At 44.3% G+C, this 19,361-nt stretch overlaps 1 protein-coding gene across 5 annotated transcripts in view; it reads right to left on the reverse strand.

Moving 5' to 3' along the window:
* Positions 1 to 19,361, reverse strand: part of TRAF2 (TNF receptor associated factor 2) — a 407,403-nt gene that overhangs the window by 41,373 nt on the left and 346,669 nt on the right. For all 5 annotated transcript variants that reach the window (XM_085610939.1, XM_085610956.1, XM_085610929.1 and 2 more), the window contains 2 exons: positions 6,004 to 6,354; positions 829 to 1,006 (listed from right to left, as the gene is read on the reverse strand). In XM_085610939.1, the coding sequence (XP_085467065.1) occupies positions 829 to 1,006; positions 6,004 to 6,354 (529 nt within the window). The remainder of the gene's footprint in view (positions 1 to 828; positions 1,007 to 6,003; positions 6,355 to 19,361) is intronic.

Here is a 19,361-nt window from a genome sequence, read left to right on the forward strand (position 1 = left end):
CAAATGTATCTGTGTAGTTCTACTGCAAGGAATATGCTGTTGATGGAGATGTGATTGGGGTATATTCCTGGTTTTTCCCCAGCACTTATTCTTGCATCGATTTTATATCTATCAATCACTGTCTTTGAAAGGGGATTCCCATTAATACCGACCAAGTTTTTATGTTTAATGACTGAGGAAGAAGTCCCATTCTGCACCTGGTGCCTTCTTACATGAGAAATTACCTATACCGGTTTGGTGTTATTGAGAAGGCGGGTGATTTATTTCTGAAGCAAGTCAATCAATATCAAGGGAATGAGGGCATACCTGAAGAAGTAGAAAAAACCCATGTTTTCCTTTTTAAGGTTCTTCCTATTTTAAACTTCATTTCTAAGGTTTGTTAAGAAAATAGAGGGGTACATGGTTATGTTAGAATACTGTAGTAAGAAATATTGTCTGCCAAAATATTGTGTCCTATATATCATTCACACAAATATCATCCCATTGGGTGTAGATTTTCTACTATTAACTGAAATACAGCAATAGATTTGCAATGGATATTTAGGGCACACTATTTATGTCAGACAATCCTCTAACTACATTACTCGGATCCCACACCTTACTACAAAAATCACAAATAAAGTTAATTATTCAACAGTTTTCCCACTCACAATATATTTGAAGCCATGCCAGCATGGATGCTTGTGTCACCATTTCAAAATGTCTGACAGTAAATGTTTCATAAACATAGCACTGCCATATCACAGGTTAAAAAAAGATTGTTTTAAAACAAAACTTTGCAAATCCTTACAATTTCCATGAAAACTATGCAAAATTAAAAATGCTTACCTGGAGAAAACATGGCAGGAGAACGGCCTGCTATAGCCTCCTGTCGCTTCCTTGCAAATTCTGTAATCTTCCAGATAAAAATGCCATCATATGTCGAGGCTTCTGCTTCAATTACTCGCTGCTCCATTTCGGTCAGGGCCAGATCCTTCAGACCTATGCTTCTTTCCAGCTGACGGACCTGGATGAGTAATAATTACAATACATTTCATGGTAAAACCTTTTTTGAGGGAAGATAGTGGATGAGCATTTTTCCAAGAAAGGCCAATATGGGGCAACTAGGTTAGATATTTGGGCGGCATAGAATTGAAACCCTCTAACTGTTCCCCAAGGGTTTCAGGATGAGTGGGTCACAGAATTCATACAGCCATGGCTGCTGAACAAGAAGCAAGCTTATGTTTAGATACATGTTGGGGTTGGAATGGTCTTCTCTAGAAGCAAGCACAAGCAATATGTAATATTCAAGTGGTCCTAGGACTGTATGAACAATGAAGCATGAATGAATGGCGTGTTTTGAATAGGACTCTCAGGGCACAGCAGCTAATGGTGAGTTCTGGTCACGGCAAAGGGAGGTGGCGGGAAACAGGTGAAGATTTCGGACCATTGTAGTGAAGTAAGGTGCTACATGCGGATATGCACAGGTAGTTAGATGCAGCAGCACGACCTTGATGGGAATTGGCCTCTTAACAGGGTTATCTTGTTTCCTAGTTGCCTACAGTTGTGGGATAGGATGTGAGGTAGGAAGGGCCTTACAGGTGACTCAGGGTTTCATTCAGTCAAGGATAGGCCAGGGTTGGGGGGTGTCTTGTTTCACGATTTTATAAGCCAAACTGATCTGCTGCAGAAACTTTTCAATGAAGGGAGGTCTTTTACTGGAGCACTATCACACTCAAAAGAATTCAGGATGGAGCAGACACCACTTCACAGGAGTCAAAGGGGTATGTTCTTAGATCAAGGTGTTGTGAAGCAGCCAAAGGCTGAGTGATGGTTCATGTCAGGGGCTGAAGCTGTAGGGTATCCTGTCCAGCAAAAACAGCAAATAGCAGTGCCCAAGTGGTGCCTACGAGGCAGGGGGTATTGTGGAAATCGTGTACAAAGGAAGCTTACATGGGATGCAGTGATTGGTTTGAAGGCAGCACAATGGCTGGATTATGGATAGCCAGAGTGGATTATTAAAGTGCCTTTGGATTGACTTGGAGACTGCATTTGGGTTAATAATGGCTATCCATAATACATAGGGCTATTTTCAGGCTGGATTATGAAAACTTTGAGTTAGCTGTGCTTATAGATACCCAAAAGGTACTCGGTTTGAGATGCTTTGAATTGAACCAATGGGACAGGCTGGTTACAGATACCCAGAATACTTCCATGTTGAGTTCAAGAAAGGATCGAGTCTGCAGAGCAATAATAGGCTCAATTTCATTTCAGCTTGCTCCACCGCAGGTTGCTCACTAGTTGCAATGTTGTCAGGGTTAGCATATTGAGTTTAACCTATGTCCATTGTAGGATCTAAGTGGAATTTCACTAATGTCTATTTTCTAACTGATTTTTGAGCGCCGATCATGTTTAGTCGCAGTCAAAGTGGCATGGCAGACACTATCAAGTGACAGTTATGCAAAGGTTTTTGTGTTTAAAGACAGACTTGATCATGAAGAGAGAAGGGGATTTTTTCATCCACACAGTGTATAATTTAAGACAATATATTTTTTTAAAATATTTTCTTCTTAGTTTTCAAAACTTTCAGACATAGCAATACACACATCTTATTCTTTATGATTCTGAATTAGCATTGCAGTTAGTACAATATACAGACATGTCATTATGGATCAAATAACATATTAGATTACCAGCAGTTGATACCTTTCAGTGCATTGGAGATCCTTGGGGACAGTGACTTGTGTGTGTCCGTTTTGCTCCAACAATGGAATACAAGACCGACATGGTACATTATACAAACAATACTCAAATATTTACCAGGCATTTACTCAAGCTTCAACTTTCAGAGACTCCTCCAGTTTCAAAGCTTCTCTCTTGCTTCCACTGCCCCACAATCAAGGGCGGTTCAGGGCTCTAGTGCTATCAAGACCAGATATTATGGGGTTATGAGTTTGCCATCTTCTATTCACACAACGGTCGCCAGGACAGCTGCCCAATCTTCTGCTACTGGGCAGGCATGCAGGTTCCTTCATTCCTCGTCTCTGAGAGCTCACTCTTCTGCCAGTGCCCAGCGTTCAACCTCCCCGTTCCACCTACAATGAGCCCTACCTCCTCCCCCCAGGTGATCTCCAGTGTATTGATATTGCCCTCCTAACAAAGGCCAGGGCTAGATTTAGGAACGTAATTGCCACTCTCACCATTTGTGGGATGGGGTATGCCCAAGTCAGGTGTAAAAAAAACAGCATCAAATACATTACAACTTGGGCATGTCTAATCTTCTGTTTCGTGTGTGTGTTGTGAAATAAGACAAATGCAAGTAATTGTGTGTAGCGAAATCTAGAGTTTCAGGAGACTGTGTGTATGTTCCAAAATTCTAGCCCAATTTTTGTCCCGCACCTCTCACCGATTACATCTTCCCATTTTCGTCGGAGATGTGTTAAGTCTGCTTTGGTCACATGCAAGGCTGATCTGTAAAGCCAGGAGACTAATTTGCGACCATCTTGAAATGTAAAAAGGACTTGCAATACTTTGTGTGTAGGTGATTCCTTGTGGCCAGATTCCCACAATACCTGCAGAGCGCATGTCACTGCACAAGGAATTGTGACTCTGGAAGACCCCTCCATAGTGAGTGCCTCAAGGGTTTTCAGCGTACCCTGTGCATCCATTCTCACAGCTTGCCTACCGTTAAGAAACCGCGTCTTGGGGTAGGGAGGACAACCAATGGTACTACCGGCGCATATAACAGGAAAGGTGTGTTCTTTTGAAGCCACCAGAAACCCAAATCCATGGCAAATAGATTATGCGTGGGTTCCAAAGAAGGACTATCTCCCAAAATGAGAGCCACTAGAGACCCTTCTCACTGCTGCAGGCCATAGCTTTCCATGACTTCCATTTGGTGACCCCGTTTCACAGCAAGCCAATCATTGTAGCTGAGCTACGGTATGCTATAAATCAAAATCTGGGGTTCCCAGACCACCATGACCTGGTCGTACGTCGCATAATTTTTAAAGAAACCCCACGTCTTTCTCCATCCCATATTAGATCATGCACAAAGACCGGAACCATACTTGGGGGATCTAAACAGTTGATTTGCAGATAGAAGGGTACTCATGGCAGCACAATCATCTTTGTGAGCGCTATCAGTGCCATGATAAGGAGCTTCAGTGTGCGCCAAAATTCACCTTTGCTCTTTAAGTAGCTCAACGCCAAAATTACCCTCCCTGGTATCTTGGTCATGGTGGTAGATTTTGACTCCCAAGTATTGGAACACACGGGACTTCCATTTGATATCCTGTGTTCGAACTACTAGTGATATTGTTTGCAGGCACCGAAGACCAGGAATACGCACGGCTTCTTCCAGTTCGTGTACAAAGCAGTCACTTCAGCCAACAGCTGTAATATGTAGATGCTCCAATTCACCCTATGCATGCATCTCTAAAGAATAAAAGCATATCATCCGCATAAAGGGAGATGTTGTGCTCTCTGTCATGCAGCAGATATCACATTCCCCGGCCTCAATTCTGATGACATTTGAAAAAGGTTTTGATGTCCAAAGCAAATAGTCAGGAGGTGAATGGGCATTCTTGCCGGTTCAAGTTTGTATCTCAAAGGCATCTAATATATTGTGTCCTACCTGGACTCCAGCATGCGCCCCAGCATACAGGAGTGCTATCCATTTGTCCAGCCACGGTTCCAGGTTCATACAGTCATTACTGCATGAATATAACACCACTGAATAGTGTTGAAAACCTTACGGAGGCCCACAGAGAGCACCACAGCTTCTGAGAAGCCCTCCCTCAGGGTCTCATCCATTGTACAAAAAGACATCTAATATTTAAAGACATGTCTAGCTGTGGGATGAATCCATTTTGGTCTGCATGGATCAGCTGATGCAGATCAGGGTGTAGGCAGCAGGCTAATACACAGATGGACACTCTGCTTAGAGCATTTCAGTCTTAAAACTGAGGCATCCAGGTCCAAGGCTACCAGTGGTGCCACCGCCCATCATAATAGGGAGGAATATTAAGCACTTTTCCGTGCTGAGGAGGTCACGTCTACAGGGCTGTGACATCTTCAGCCTGGCAAAGGTCCGCTCAGGCAGCCAGGCGCCTGAATTTTATAGCGCAAGTACAGCCCCTGGCTGCCAACCTAAACCATGAGCAGTGACTGTCAGGCTGCCCTGTGCTAAGCCTGACAGACACTCCTCGTGTTTGGAAAAAGGTGGGGGAGGCAGGGCCCTCCGCCCTTAAGGATTGGACGCCACTGGGTTCCTGCTCCAACATAGCTTTTGCTTTGCGTACTGGTAATATTTTAGTCCTCAATGTAAAAGTGGTCAAGTATACCAAGTTCCAGAAAGCAAATAAAAACAGGACTTTACAAACTGTCAAACCTGAGGTAAAACAACTTAAGATCTCGGTCTCCCATTCCGTAGATCCAGTTACCAAGAAGAATCTGGCATTAAGCAAGAACATTTTGAATATGGACATGAAAAACACAGCACTGCTTAAGGAGCAGTAAGGAGTAGTTTCACAAGTTTTGCAATAAGAAATATGATTTCTCAGGAAGCCAACTTTTTTGTTTAAAGGGTTCATTTTGTTGGAATTTGAAACCTCACAATTTAGGTTGTCACAAACAGTAGGTAGAACAAAAAAAAACAAATCAAGAGACATTTACATTCTTTCCCTGATTGGAGGGTTGCTCAGAACACCTGCTTTTCTTGTCCCCTTGTATGTATTTTCAGGAAATGTTCTTGGGGGAAATAATTGTATTCTCAGGAAATGAGTGGCTTAAAGACAGAGGATGACTTTTTGTTCAGTAAGTAAATGTTCTATTTTCTGATCAAACTCATTAAATGAATTATACGACCAGCAGGTGTAAATACAGACCGCAGACCAGGTGACAGGTCTTCTCATGGTAGAGTGGAGCCTATATCTGTTCAACTACATTTACATTTTATTGTAAGTGAACCCCACCACCATACCAAGCAGGTAAAACATCTCTGAAAAGCAGATTTACACTAACCTTGGTACTGAGGGATTCAATTTTCTCTTGATCCAGTCGATGCTGCCGGCTGTACGCCTCCAGAGTCACTTGCACCCTCTCCACCTCACGATTCAACACACTGACTATTTTCTCATAGGTGATAGTCTTATGTTCTAGAGATTCATATCTCTGATTCACCTCGTTCAGCTTGGCAGCCTCTGATTCAGAGGACAAAAGTGGCAAGGGTTGTGTGTCCTGAAGAGACAAAGCTTCCAGCTGCTGCCCAGGATCTGGATTTGCCTTCTTCAACTGAAGAATAAAACCTAGTAATTTGCTTAAGTGTTCATCTACACGTTTACTCTCATGCTCCAAGGACTTCTCATTCTCCACCTGCACGGGAAACAGAGACTAGGGTGATGTGCCTATTTTTATGCATACTTCTTGTCACCATGTTTCAATATAAAGCAGAAATTAAAGGCTTTACATAATCTGACACCTCAAAAATGAAACATTTCAATTTTAAATCTAAATGGAATGTTAAGGAACAATTAAAAATGTCAGTGTTTAGGGTTAAGGCCAGCCTAAATGGTCTGTTGAACACAATCGAGCAATCACTCAATCTGAGTAATGTTTGAACTGGTTGCACATTTCAACAGAGTTTGTTTTTAATCACAAACTTCTTGAATCAACAGTGAGAACCCAAATAAATCAGACAGGCAAGGAGTCTGACTATCATGGCCAGAAACCATTATAGCCTTTGCCTCATTTGACTTCCTATCTCTTTTGCATCAAACTTGCAGATCCCCATAGTACTTGGCAGTGGCTGAAAAACAGAAACTAGCACATTCTAGAAAGAAATAGAACAGAACAATTAAGCTACCTTATCATGGCTGGAGGGCATGTGCTTTAATTGCAAAGTTAATGTATGGTGTGATATTATCAGAGGATCCATCCCTTCCTCCCCCCATCCCCTTAGCACACCCAGGGCCTCTCCTTCTCCTGTCTCCCTCCCCTCCAGTTTTGGTGTGGGAGAGATGGATAGGAAGGTTCCTTTCCTTCTCCCTTCCCGACTTTGTACAGATACTCAAAATAGCAAAAGCTCTCTTTTTTCCACTTCTGTTTGATTTGGGAATATTTTGTCTTTGCACAGTGCACGGGCAGCTATGGAAGTGTCACTTTTGTAATGCTGCTATTATGGCATGTTTATATTCGTGGATGTGATTCTGAGCAACCGTACACACACCCGTGAATACCTCTGTTAACTTACTAACATGTTTTGCAACCCCCTTGTAACATTTTGGAGACGTAATAAACAGATTTGAGAAAATGAAAGATGACTGTAGACCATGAAACCACAGAGCCTGACTGTACTCTAATCATTCTTGTAACTTGTGTACATCCTGTGGCATTGGCTTTCAAAGTAAAGAGCTATCATTGTCTTTTCTACTGATGTGGTTCACATCCGCTCTCTTCACCCTCAAGCTCTGGTTGCCTCTATCCTTTCACACTGTGTAATTCCCTCATACGCAGAGTTTATAATTTCTAGATAGTCCTACAGACTATCTAGAAGTTATACATTTCCGTAAACCATTTTCAACAATAATAATGTTCTGCTTCAGTAAGGCAGCTGCCTAAGGCTTATTGTGCTTGAAGTGGATCAGGTACAAAAATACTTAAAACACAAAGAGATTAAATTCAGTGACAAAACAGCATAAAAATGTTTCTTGTGCCACTGTAGCTTTCTAACATTGAATTGTTTCACGCGGAGTAACTCATTGTTCCAAAGACCATCTACAAACTTAACTGGATCCTTCGGTAACTTAGACGTTCCAATAACTGCATATACTGTGTATAGTGCCTACACTTGGGTGTTAGCAATTCTGATACCTATAGAACCAATCTCAAAGAGGATACGATGGTACTATAGGTAAATGAGCTAAACAGAGATCGAGATGTTGCAGTGGAAAAAACATTGCTAATTGTCTTGAAAGTTTGTTTTACCAACCTCCTTGACTTCTGTATGGTCTGCGGCACGCCACATGGCTTACTGCAGAGCTGAAACTAAAACTCAGCTAAATTACTGCAGATGCTAAGGCAAGTCCTGGTGGGCTCCATCTCCAACCGATGTAACCAAAAACACTAGTCCTGAACAAGAGCAATATCTTTTCCAAAGCTCCTCAGCAGACAGTCTCATCTAAGCGCAAGATAGAGCGAAAAGCACCTCAGTCTCTACATACACCAACAATAATAATTGAACAGGAAAAAGTTGTTCAGACAAGAAACAAACTGCTTAACTGTAGCCAATAAGCTCTAAAAATATTGTATGCATGTAGAGGTGATACCAGCTTTACTAAACAAAGTAATGCAGACCTTACATTTCCTACACATGCCAATCTGATTTTTTTTTTAACACTATGTGCTTGTCACTCCCAAAAAGCTGCTTTTGAGTTATTTAAAAACATTAATTTCAGGAACGCTTTTTAGAATTCTAAGCAAGCAGTGATGTAGCAGCAACACTTTCCTTTTAATGTGCGATTCTTGTTTATTTTATTGCTGCAGTGTTGTCACAAACTGCTAGACTATTTATCAGAAACAATGGTAAATTACAACAAAATGGCTTTAATTTAGGAACATACCATTTGTGATGGGGGAGAGGGATCATCTTAAGTCTAGATGAACGGTTAAGGCAAGTATTGAAGTTTGAAATGTCAGGTATGTCAGAGAGAATAATGGTTCAGAGTTATATGGAGTATAGTCTGTAGGAGCAGAAATATAGAACTGTGAAGGAACGAACAATCAGGATAGCAATAAGAGAAAGAAAAACGTTAGAGGACCCGAGAAGGTGAGCAGAGTAAAAGGAGACAAAGTAGAGGTGAGGAGCCAGACTGTAAATGGATATTAATACAAATCATAGGAAACAGAGCTGATTGTATACTTGATGGAAACACTCTGATCACCAAACGGTCAATGACATCTTAAATGCTTGTATTTTTGAACGAGAAAAGATGTCTCCTTTGGGAGATCGAGTAGACTGTTTATTGGTTGTTGATCCGACTCTATGTTGATGTAGAATGTTTTACGAGTAGGAAACGACTATTGAGTTTTTAATTTGCAAACACTTGCAGTATTCCAACTGACATTAACTAAGTGACCCCTAGGTAGAATGCATATACTTTCCAGCAGGAAAAAGTGGCTAAAAGGGCTGTGATGGACAACATTAGATTTTAGATTACACTTTTGTTAGAGCCTTTTTCATACATTCATCCCTAGACCATCATAGAAAGACTATTATTTGCCTGAAAGTTTTCAAAAGTTTTGTTCCATGGAGGTTGGGGGTTTAGGGGGTGGGAGTGTCAATGCCTATGAAATAAATGTATTAGGATGCTTCGTGATATCCATTAGACATGTAGGAAGTTTAAGCAGCCTGCTGATATCGGGGTAAAACTGGATTTTGGAGATGCGGTAAGGTAATTATGAACAAATACTAAGTGGGTCTGTAAACAGGTCTGAAAAAATTTAAAAGTTGGGAAATAATCAGTACTTAATTAGTGAATTATATTCTCTTGTCACATTCCACGGGTTTAAGACCCATTTTGAGAAACAGGTCTTAGAAGGACAGGTACTAACGTTGGTACCGAGCAAAGTGGTGATAAAAAAGTCTTAAGGTGTGGGCTGTAAAAATATTGGGGGTTTACCAGGTACGATCAAATCTGGTATGAGATTAGGCTTTTAAAGGCTGAGAAAAGCTAAATGAGGGGCATATACAAAAGCTCAGTCGGTTTAAGGTGAAGGATTCTCCTAAAACAAAGTACAGCTGGGGCTTTGCCTACATCAAACACCTTTAAATATATACACTTCCCCAGGCCAGAGGACACCCAGGTGCTATATTCACTGCCCATTTACTTTCAGGGAAGGTTGCACCATGAACTATTTTGATTCTCTTTGACTGCAGGGTGGGAGTACACGATGGAGGCCACCTGAAGTTACACTGCATTTGTAGGGGAACAGCAGGCCTTTTCTTCCCAGTATCATTGGAGACATGAAAAACTGATAACAGACAGGTAAGTACAGAGCAAATAAGTGATAGAATGTTTTTATTTTCCAAGACTATACATGAATAACTGAGGTTTCAGTCTTCCCCATTCCTCTCTTCCTGTTTTCGGACATGTTCGCTCCATTTTCTTTTAACGAATTCAGACTGAAGCGGAAGCAATAACAGACTGTGAATCACTGTGTGAATGAAAAATGCTCCAGATATTCATAAATTATGCATATAAGCCAAACCTTTTCAAGAATGTGCCACTATACAATATTTGAACAAGTTACTTACCTTCGGTAACGCTTTTTCTGGTGGATACAGTATCTGCCTGTGGATTCCTCACCTTGTGAATTATCCCCTGCGCCAGCATTCCACTGAACTTTTTTACCCAGCTCTCCACGCCGGCGTGGACGTCATAATACATCGGCTCCGCTCGCGACTCCGTATGACGTCACCGGAGCCATAAGAGAGCACGTCAGCGTGATGTCAGTTCCACTGATTTTTTCTGTGCCTCCGAGGCGAACAGGTGGACCGACAACAGATTCAAAGTATACACAGTATACAACATTCTAACAAATATACATAGTACATATACAACAAGCATTGGCATAGCCAATAGGTCTCGCCTTAGGGACCTTATAAGTGTTTAGCCATGCAACAGTTGCATAACTAAATACTTATAAGGTCCCAAAAGCGAGACCTATTGGCTAAGCAAAGCGGCCGTGAGGCCGCGGAAGTAAAAGTGATCGTGATCAAACATCAAAGCGGCCATTAAAGTGAAAGTACTTGCGATAAATCGCGGCGCGCGTGCCCGCACACATGCGCTGTAGCTCTAGGCTGGCCTGGTAGCACTTTTTGGAGCCCTCTCAATAAGTCTCGCCAGACCAGCGCATGCGCTGGGTCAGGCGAGACCTAAAAAGGAAAGCTAAGGAACAAAATCATTTCCTAAAAGTGTACCAGATAGAAAGAAGACAATATAAAACACATGCCAAACAAGACATCCTTTAAGGTATACAAAGGTGGACAACGGGGAGGCGGGTGGGCCAGTGAGGAATCCACAGGCAGATACTGTATCCACCAGAAAAAGCGTTACCGAAGGTAAGTAACTTGTTCTTCTAATGGATACATCTGCCAGTGGATTCCTCACCTTGTGAATAGATTCCCACAGAAGTCCCACTCCCAGAGGAGGGTGCCCACCTTCCTATACCAAAAAGTCTTGCAAGACCGAGCGCGCAAAGTGGCCCTCCCTCCTCATCTCAGAGTCTAAGCAATAATGCTTTGCGAAAGTATGGAGGGAGGCCCAAGTCGCAGCTTTACAAATGTCTGCCATAGGAACACCCCTGGCCAAAGCAGAAGTAGAAGATTTAGCTCTAGTTGAATGAGCTCTAATACCCTCCGGAGGAAGCTTACCAGCAAGGGCGTAGCAGATCTTGATGGCCAGGATGATCCATCTGGAGAGAGTGCGCTTGTGCACAGCTTTGCCTTTAGATTGTCCAACATAGCCCGCGAAGAGCTGATCGTCCAAATGAAAGTCCTTCGTTCTGTCCAAGTAAAAGCTCACAGCTCTTTTTGGGTCCAGTCGGTGAAGTCTTTCCTCCTCCTTGGAAGGATGAGGAGGTGGATAAAACACAGGGAGAGTAACAGACTGCTCCAGATGAAAGGGAGTAACTACCTTAGGTAGGAAAGCATCCCTGGTCCTAAGAACCAACCTTTCAGCATGTAAGGTTAAAAACGGGGGTTTTGAACTAGGAGCTTGAAGCTCACTCACCCTCCTTGCCGAGGTTATGGCTACAAGAAAGACCGTCTTAAAGGATAACAGCCTCAAAGGACAGCTGTGAAGGGGCTCAAAAGCGGATCCCATCAAAAAAGTTAAGACAAGATTATGGTCCCACTGTGGCATTACAAAAGGTGTAGGTGGAAACCTGTTTGCAAGGCCTTTGATAAATCTTAGTACAATAGGAGATTTAAATAAAGACGGACGATCTGGAAGACATAGAAAAGCCGATAAGGCCGATCGATAGCCCTTGACCGTGGCCACAGCACAGCCCTGCTGAGCCAAGGAAAGAGCAAACTGAAGCACATTAGAAAGATGGGCTTTTAAAAGGTCAATGTATCTCTCTCCACACCATTTAACAAACTTAGACCACCTATATGAGTAAATGGACTTGGTGGAGTGTCGCCTGGCCGATAAAATAACATCCACCACATCAGGTGGGAGAGAGAAGGAACTCAGGTTGCTCCGTTCAATCTCCAGGCATGAAGGTTCTGGAGGTGGGAGGGTGAAGAGCCTGCCCCGCCGATTGCGAGAGGAGGTCTGCCCTGAGAGGGAGACGGAGCGGAGGGTGCGATGAAAGGTGAGGTAGATCTGTGTACTACACCCTTCTCGGCCAATCCGGAGCAACCAAAATAACTTGGGCCGGTCTTGGCGAATTTTCCTCAGAACCCGAGGAATCATGGGTATGGGAGGAAACGCGTAAAGGAGATGTGACCTCCAACTCAACTGAAACGCGTCCCCCAACGTCTCCTGCAACGTAAAAAACTGGAGACTGCAATGCGTGTTCTCGCGGGTGGCAAATAGGTCTATCTAAGGAGACCCCCACGTCCGAAAGACGTGACGAACCACCTCCGGATGAAGCCTCCACTCGTGGTCGACGGAGAACTGCTGACAGACTGTCCGCACGTACGTTCAGCACCCCGGCCAGATGATTCGCCATCAAGCCAATCCGATGATCCTGAGCCCAGGACCAGAGCCGTAACGCTTCCCTGCAGAGACGATACAACCCTACTCCTCCCTGCTTGTTGACATACCACATCGCGGTAGTGTTGTCCGTCAGGACTTGAACCGACTGACCGCAAAGGGAAGGGAGGAAGACCTTGAGTGCCAAACATATCTCCCATAATTCCAGAAGGTTGATGGGAAGCAACCTTTCCTCTGGAGACCAAAGACCCTTGATCTCCAGATCCCCCAGATGAGTATCCCACCCCAGGGTGGAGGCATCCGTTATCACTGTGGCCACCGATGGAGGTAGATGGAAGGGCTTTCCTTGAGACAGATTGCCCTCCACGCTCCACCAAGACAGATCCGCTGCAGCTTCTCTGGAGATCCTGATCGACTCCCTGAGATCTCCGTTGTGCTGATACCACTGCCTGCGGAGGCAACACTGGAGTGCCCTCATGTGCCAGCGTGCATGGTTGACCAACAGAATGCAGGAGGCGAACAGACTGAGCAGGCGAAGGACCTTCAGAACTGGAACAACCGCTCCATTGTGGAATAAAGGGATCATCTCCTGAATGTCGAGAATTCTTTGAGGAGGAGGAAATGCTCGACACACAGTGTCCAGTACCGCCCCTATGAACAGGTTGCGTTGAGAGGGCACCAGGTGAGATTTGGGCACATTGATCGAAAAACCCAAGTCAAATAACAGCTGAGATGTTACCTGCAGATGATATTGCACCATCTCTGGGGACTCTGCTTTTAGAAGCCAGTCGTCCAGGTAGGGGAAAACCGGAATCCTCGACCTCCTGAGATGAGCAGCCACCACTGCCATCACCTTTGTGAAGACTCGAGGTGCGGTAGTAAGACCAAACGGGAGGACCACAAACTGGTAGCGTTGCGACCCAACCGTAAAACGGAGATACTTTCTGTGCGACTTCAGGATTGGGATGTGAAAATACGCATCCTGCAAGTTGATCGACACCATCCAGTCTCCTTGCTGCAACGCTTGAAGAATCTGTGCAAGGGTCAGCATCTTGAATTTCTCCTGCTTCAGGTAAAAATTCAAAACTCTGAGGTCCAGGATTGGACGCAATCTGCCGTCCTTTTTGGGAAATACCGGGAGTAGCATCCCTGACCCCTTTCTTGCTCTGGAACCACCTCTATTGCACCTTTTTGTAGCAATGTAAGAACCTCCTTCTGCAGAAGAAGTAGATGGTCTTCTGAGCAAAATTCTTGGCAAGGAGGGTAAGGGGGAGGAAATCCCCAAAAGGGAAGGGCGTACCCATTCTCCACGAGGTTTAAAACCCAAATGTCCGTAGGGACGGATTTCCAACCTCGCAGTAAGTGGGACACCCGACCCCCCACAGGTCTCACATGATCTAGGATGGGGGATCTAGGGATGTTTCCCTGAAGCTTCATTGGGTGCAGAGGAGGCAGAAGATGAAGATGGGTTGCGGCCAGAACCTCTCCGGGCCCTTTGCCTTCCCCTATATGACCTATAGAGGGGATTCTGCTGTTGCTGTTGTTGAGGTTGACGGAAGGTACGAAATGAAGACCTCCCAAATCCTCTATATTTTCTGAAGCCAAATCCCTTAGCAGGAGTCTGTAAACCCAAAGACTTCGCAGTAACCCTGCTATCTTTAAACCTTTGCAAGGCGGAATCGGCCTTCTCCCCAAACAGTTTTTCTCCATCAAAAGGCAAGTCAACTAACGTGGCCTGAACATCCGCAGAGAAGCCGGAAGAACGAAGCCAAGCTTGCCTCCTAGTGGCTATCGAAGACCCCATAATTCTAGCCACAAAATCAGCCGTGTCTAGACCCGACTGAATAACCTGCCTTGCGGCAGCTTGAGTGTCCGTTACAACCTCCATAAAAGAGGCTTTCTCTTCTTCCGGCAGCTTAGGGGCTAATAGCTTAATCGAGTCCATCAGTGCATGAACATAGCGCCCCAATAAGCAAGTGGCATTGGTCGATTTAAGAGCCATGCTTCCAGACGGAAAGACCTTTTTGGCTGTTTGATCGGTCTTCTTAGAATCCCTATCCGCTGGTGATTGAGGGAAGGCGCCTGACGATTGCTTCGAGCATGAAGCCTGCACCACAAGGCTCTCTGGAGAAGGGTGAGAAGAAAGGAAGCTTGGATCCCCCGGAGCCACCCTGTATCTCCTTGCCACTTGCCTGGATACTGCAGGCGAAGAAAGAGGCTTGCGACAAACGTCCATCACCGGCTCTAAAATCGCCTCATTAAAAGGCAATAAGGGCTCTACAATCGACGATGGTGAATGTAGGACTTCAGTCAAAAGGTTTGGTCTATATTCTGCAGAGGGCAACTGTAAGTCCAGCAACTCTGCAGCCTTTTTGATGACCGAATGATAAGGGGCCAACTCTTGTGGTGGTGAAGACCTAGCAGAAGAATGCTCCCATTCCGGAGTAGTATCAAGACCACTAGCAGTCTGAATGCCTTCAAACTCATCAGACGATCCACCAACCTCACCTTCCTCCACTTCCTCCCTATATCGCTCCTCCTCCAAAATCCTCTGGGCCTCTCTTCCAGAATGGATCAGAGGACCCGGAGTCGGCGGAACCGAACGTGGAGTCGACGGCGCCGGAGTAGGCGGAGCCAGGCGTGAAGCAGATGGAGTCGCCAACAGCGTCGAGGGAGGCTCCGAAGCAGGCAAACGATCCAGACGAAGTCGGGATGGATCTCCAGACGGCGCCGAGAACTGCCATGAAGGAGCCATCGGCAAGAAGGGCATAAAAAGAGCTTGAGCATAATGCTGCGGCACTCCCAAAGTGTATGCCATTGGACCCACGGGACCAGATGGTGCGCCGGATGAGAAGGCAGCCCTTTGAAAAACCCCATACACCGCATTGAGGAAATGCGTTGGATCCGCACTCGGAGTCGGGAAATGCGGGTATAGGTTTGACCCTGGATCCGGTCGAAGAGTTTCAGGAACCGGAGCCGAAGTGTCCTCCACTGGCGCCGCAGGTTCAGCTGGCACTGGAGAAAGCTCTTCCTCCTGATCCGGATCGGTGCCGGGGACCACGCCGGAGTCAGCTTCAGCGAAGGTGTCTTCTCTGGAGACATACGAGAAGGGGAAGGAGATGGAGAAATAACTTCCTTGCTTCGACGATTAACTCATTGCAGCAGGCAAACTTGATCCACATAAGCATTTTGGCTACAACACATTTAAAAACTCGGAAGTTATAGGGATTGTAATGCAGTTATAATAAAATTAGATCGCACAAGTAAACAAAAAGAGGACATTTTTGGGTCTTAAACAGGGTTAGTGCCCCAAACACTATCTGATTCAACCAGCCTAATGTCTGCCTTTCTAAACTAGTTTGATCAAAATAAATTTGCGATACCAAGGCACACAATTTCAGAGGAAAGTAATAAACCACCAGATATCAGGAACCATGCAATATAAGCATTCTTCCTAAACCAAGATCTGAACTGGACTTTGAGATGCGTAAAAAGTGCGCTATGTTGGGGTGGTGGTCAAAAGGCAAAGGCGGCGGATTAATTCTACTAGGAAGAAAGAATGAAGGGGGTCTCTAACTGCTTCATCAAGAATATTTCATCACAGACACCCTCAGAAGTACTTGGGGACTTGGAAGATGCTCAAGTAGACCAGACACTCCTATTGGGAATTACATATATATTTGTAAAAATTAATGTAAGATGTAGGAGGGAAATTAAAGTAAAAATGTGTTGCTTTTTTTTAAGTAAAGGAAGGAAATAACAGAAAACATTCTTCCATTGAAGATTTGACCGATTTGATAATAAAATAATTGGATGGGATTAACTGGAGGCCCCTGGATGAAGAATAAATAACATGCACTCATAATCTGGAAATAAACCAGAACTTTAGGTGTGATTCAGAGAGGAGAATCGCCTCGAAATGATGTAAACTGGCCTGCACAAATATATTTTTAACGTTAACTCAAATGAAAGATTGACTAAGAAGATTAAAATAATTGCTGGAGCAAAGGAGAATGTGTCCAAGAAAACCCTCTAAAGAGCTCAAGAAGGGTAAAGTACAGGAACATGAAGAAGAGAATAAGCAAAACACCCTGGCTGAGAACATTCGTAATACTGATAAATTCAAAATGCCACAAAATTAAGTATCCAATTACAACCAAATTACTGGTCTTTCAGGACATGATGGCTAGGCTCAATCAAATCCATGCAAACTCAAAATTAGATGTTGACTAGACCAAAGCAATAGATGCAGTGGCGGCTCCTACGCTAAGGAGCGTCGCCTCACTGCTCATGCAGCAGTTTAAAAAACATAAAAATCATAATAACAGAAGTTATTTCTGTTATTTGTTTTGGCCAGGTTGGGCGGGGCTGTGCTCCTGTGACGTCCGGGAGGAGGACTGGTTGCTGCACACTCCAAAGTGCTCATGACTGCTTGGACGGCCCTCTCGGGCCGCTCCAAGCAGTCATGCGCATTTTGCTTGTTCCTCACCAGGCTGCATTACACAGCCTGGTGAGGAACAAGCAAACCCTCCAAGGTCCTATCTGAGCTCCTAACTATGGCACTCAGACCAATCACGACGCTGCATTGTGATTGGTCAGGGGAGGGAGCCTGGGAGCTTCCTGGTTCCGGAGAGCCGACACGACGGAGGAGAGGTGCCTGCGGACTCAGCAAGGATGTAAGTATTTTTCTTTTTTAAATGTAATGCCCCCCCACGTGATGCCCCCTCCTTTCCCCACCCCTCTGCTTTCGTTTCCTGATAGCCGCTACTGAATAAATGAGAAAAATATACTAAGATGAAAACTATTGTCCAAACATTTTGCTAAAAGACTAAGAAAGATTGAGAAACTAAGTGAAGAGTCAGAGGTACAAACCTTGGACGTGGACATGAGATGTAATAAGCGTGAGGAATAAACTGAATTCATAACACCAGTTCAGGCGAAGTAAAAATGGAATAATGAGTGGAAAAAAATTGATCAAAGAAATTTAGGTTGAATAAATAAAAAAAATAAACAAGCATTTGTAATGCAATAGGTCTCACATTAGTGAAAGTTTGAGCTTTTGGCATTGCAAATAATAATGCAACACCAATAGCTCTAGTTTTCAGTTATGCAAGACCTATAGAGTGGAGTGAGGTAGAGTGAAGTGGTGTAGTATAGAATGGAGTAAAGTATTATAGAGTGGAGTAGTGTAGCGTGGAGTTGAGTAAAGTGGCGTGGATTGCAGTAGAGTGGCATAGAGTATTGTAGAGTAGACTGTCAAGAGTAGAGTGTCGAAGAGTTGAGTGGCATTAAGTAAAGTGTCTTAGAGTGGCATAGAGTGGAGTGCCATTGAGTGTCATACAGCGGAGTGTCAGAGTGGCATAGGGTGTTGTAGACTGGAGTGTGATAGAGTGGTGTAGAGTGGAGTGACGTAGAATGTTGTGGCACAGAGTAACGTTGAGAGGAGTAAAGTAGTGTGGAGTTTAGTACGTTGGAGCGGAATAGTGTGTTGTAGAGTGGAGTGGCATGGAGTGGAGTAGAGTGCCGTAGAGTGAAGTGTGCAGAGTGTCATAGAGTGGAATAAAGTAGTGTGTCATAACGTGGAGTAGCATAGAGTGGAGTAGAGTGGCTTGTAGCGAGCTAGAGTGAAATACAGTGGTGTAGAGTTGAGAAAAGTGGAGCATCATAGAGTGTTGTAGAGTGGAGGTCGTGGAGTGGCATAGAGTTGAGTAGAGTGAAGTGGCGTAGAGTATCATATCAGAGTGGAATAAAGTAGTGTGGCATAAAGTGGAGTGGAGTGGCTTATAGCGACCTAGAGTGAAATACAGTGGCGTAGATTGAAGTAAAGAGGTGTTAAGTGGAGAAGAGTGGAGGGGTGTAGAGTGGAGTATGGTAGAGTGGTGTGGAGTAAAGTGGCTTTGAGTAACAAAATTGACAGGCCTGTTTACAGAAAGCGGGCACTTCTTGTGGAAGTATACAGTAAACAGGTGTTGTTCCACGGGAGAGTGACAGACATGCTGAACAACCGAAAACAAGTAAAGCCAGCAAATAGAAAACAAGCAAATGTGAGTTACAAACTACTAAGCCAATGGTAAGCCATGGGCGGAATGCATTCTCAGGGAAGCTTTCAGAAGTTCCCCAAGAAGTCCTAAGCAAGGCTTTGACCTAAGAAGAGAGTAATTATAACTCGGGCTAGTCTTATCTTGCCTGATGCAGCGCCTGGTCTATTGATGCTCCCTAGCGGGGACTGGGCGATCAGCAACAGGAAAGAAGGATGAGAGGAGGTGTTGGGAAAGTGAGAAAGTGAGAAAGAGAGAGAGGCATTAGCAGGGAGTGTTAAAAAGAGAGAGTGAACTGGAAGAGATAGAGAGGCGAGATAAGATGATAGGAAAACAGAAGCAGTGGGGAAAAAAGAGAGGAGGCGGAGAGATAGGGGACAGAGAAAAGCCAGATTGGTAGTGTGAATGAGAGAGAGATAACGAGGGAAAGAGCAAGAGAAATGGGCGACAAAGGGTGTGAACGAGAGAAAGTATAAGAGAAGGGTAAAGAGGGATAGAGAGAAAGAAAGAAACAGAGAAAGAAAGATTGTGTGAGTGAGAGAGACTACATTAGAAGATTATTTCCAATTGTTCTTTTTCTAAGGCCCAGACCTGACTCTAAACCACACAGTAAGCCAAGGAC

This window comes from Triturus cristatus, chromosome 1_2 (genome assembly GCF_964204655.1).
Source record: "Triturus cristatus chromosome 1_2, aTriCri1.1, whole genome shotgun sequence".
Classification (NCBI taxonomy): Eukaryota; Metazoa; Chordata; class Amphibia; order Caudata; family Salamandridae; genus Triturus; species Triturus cristatus.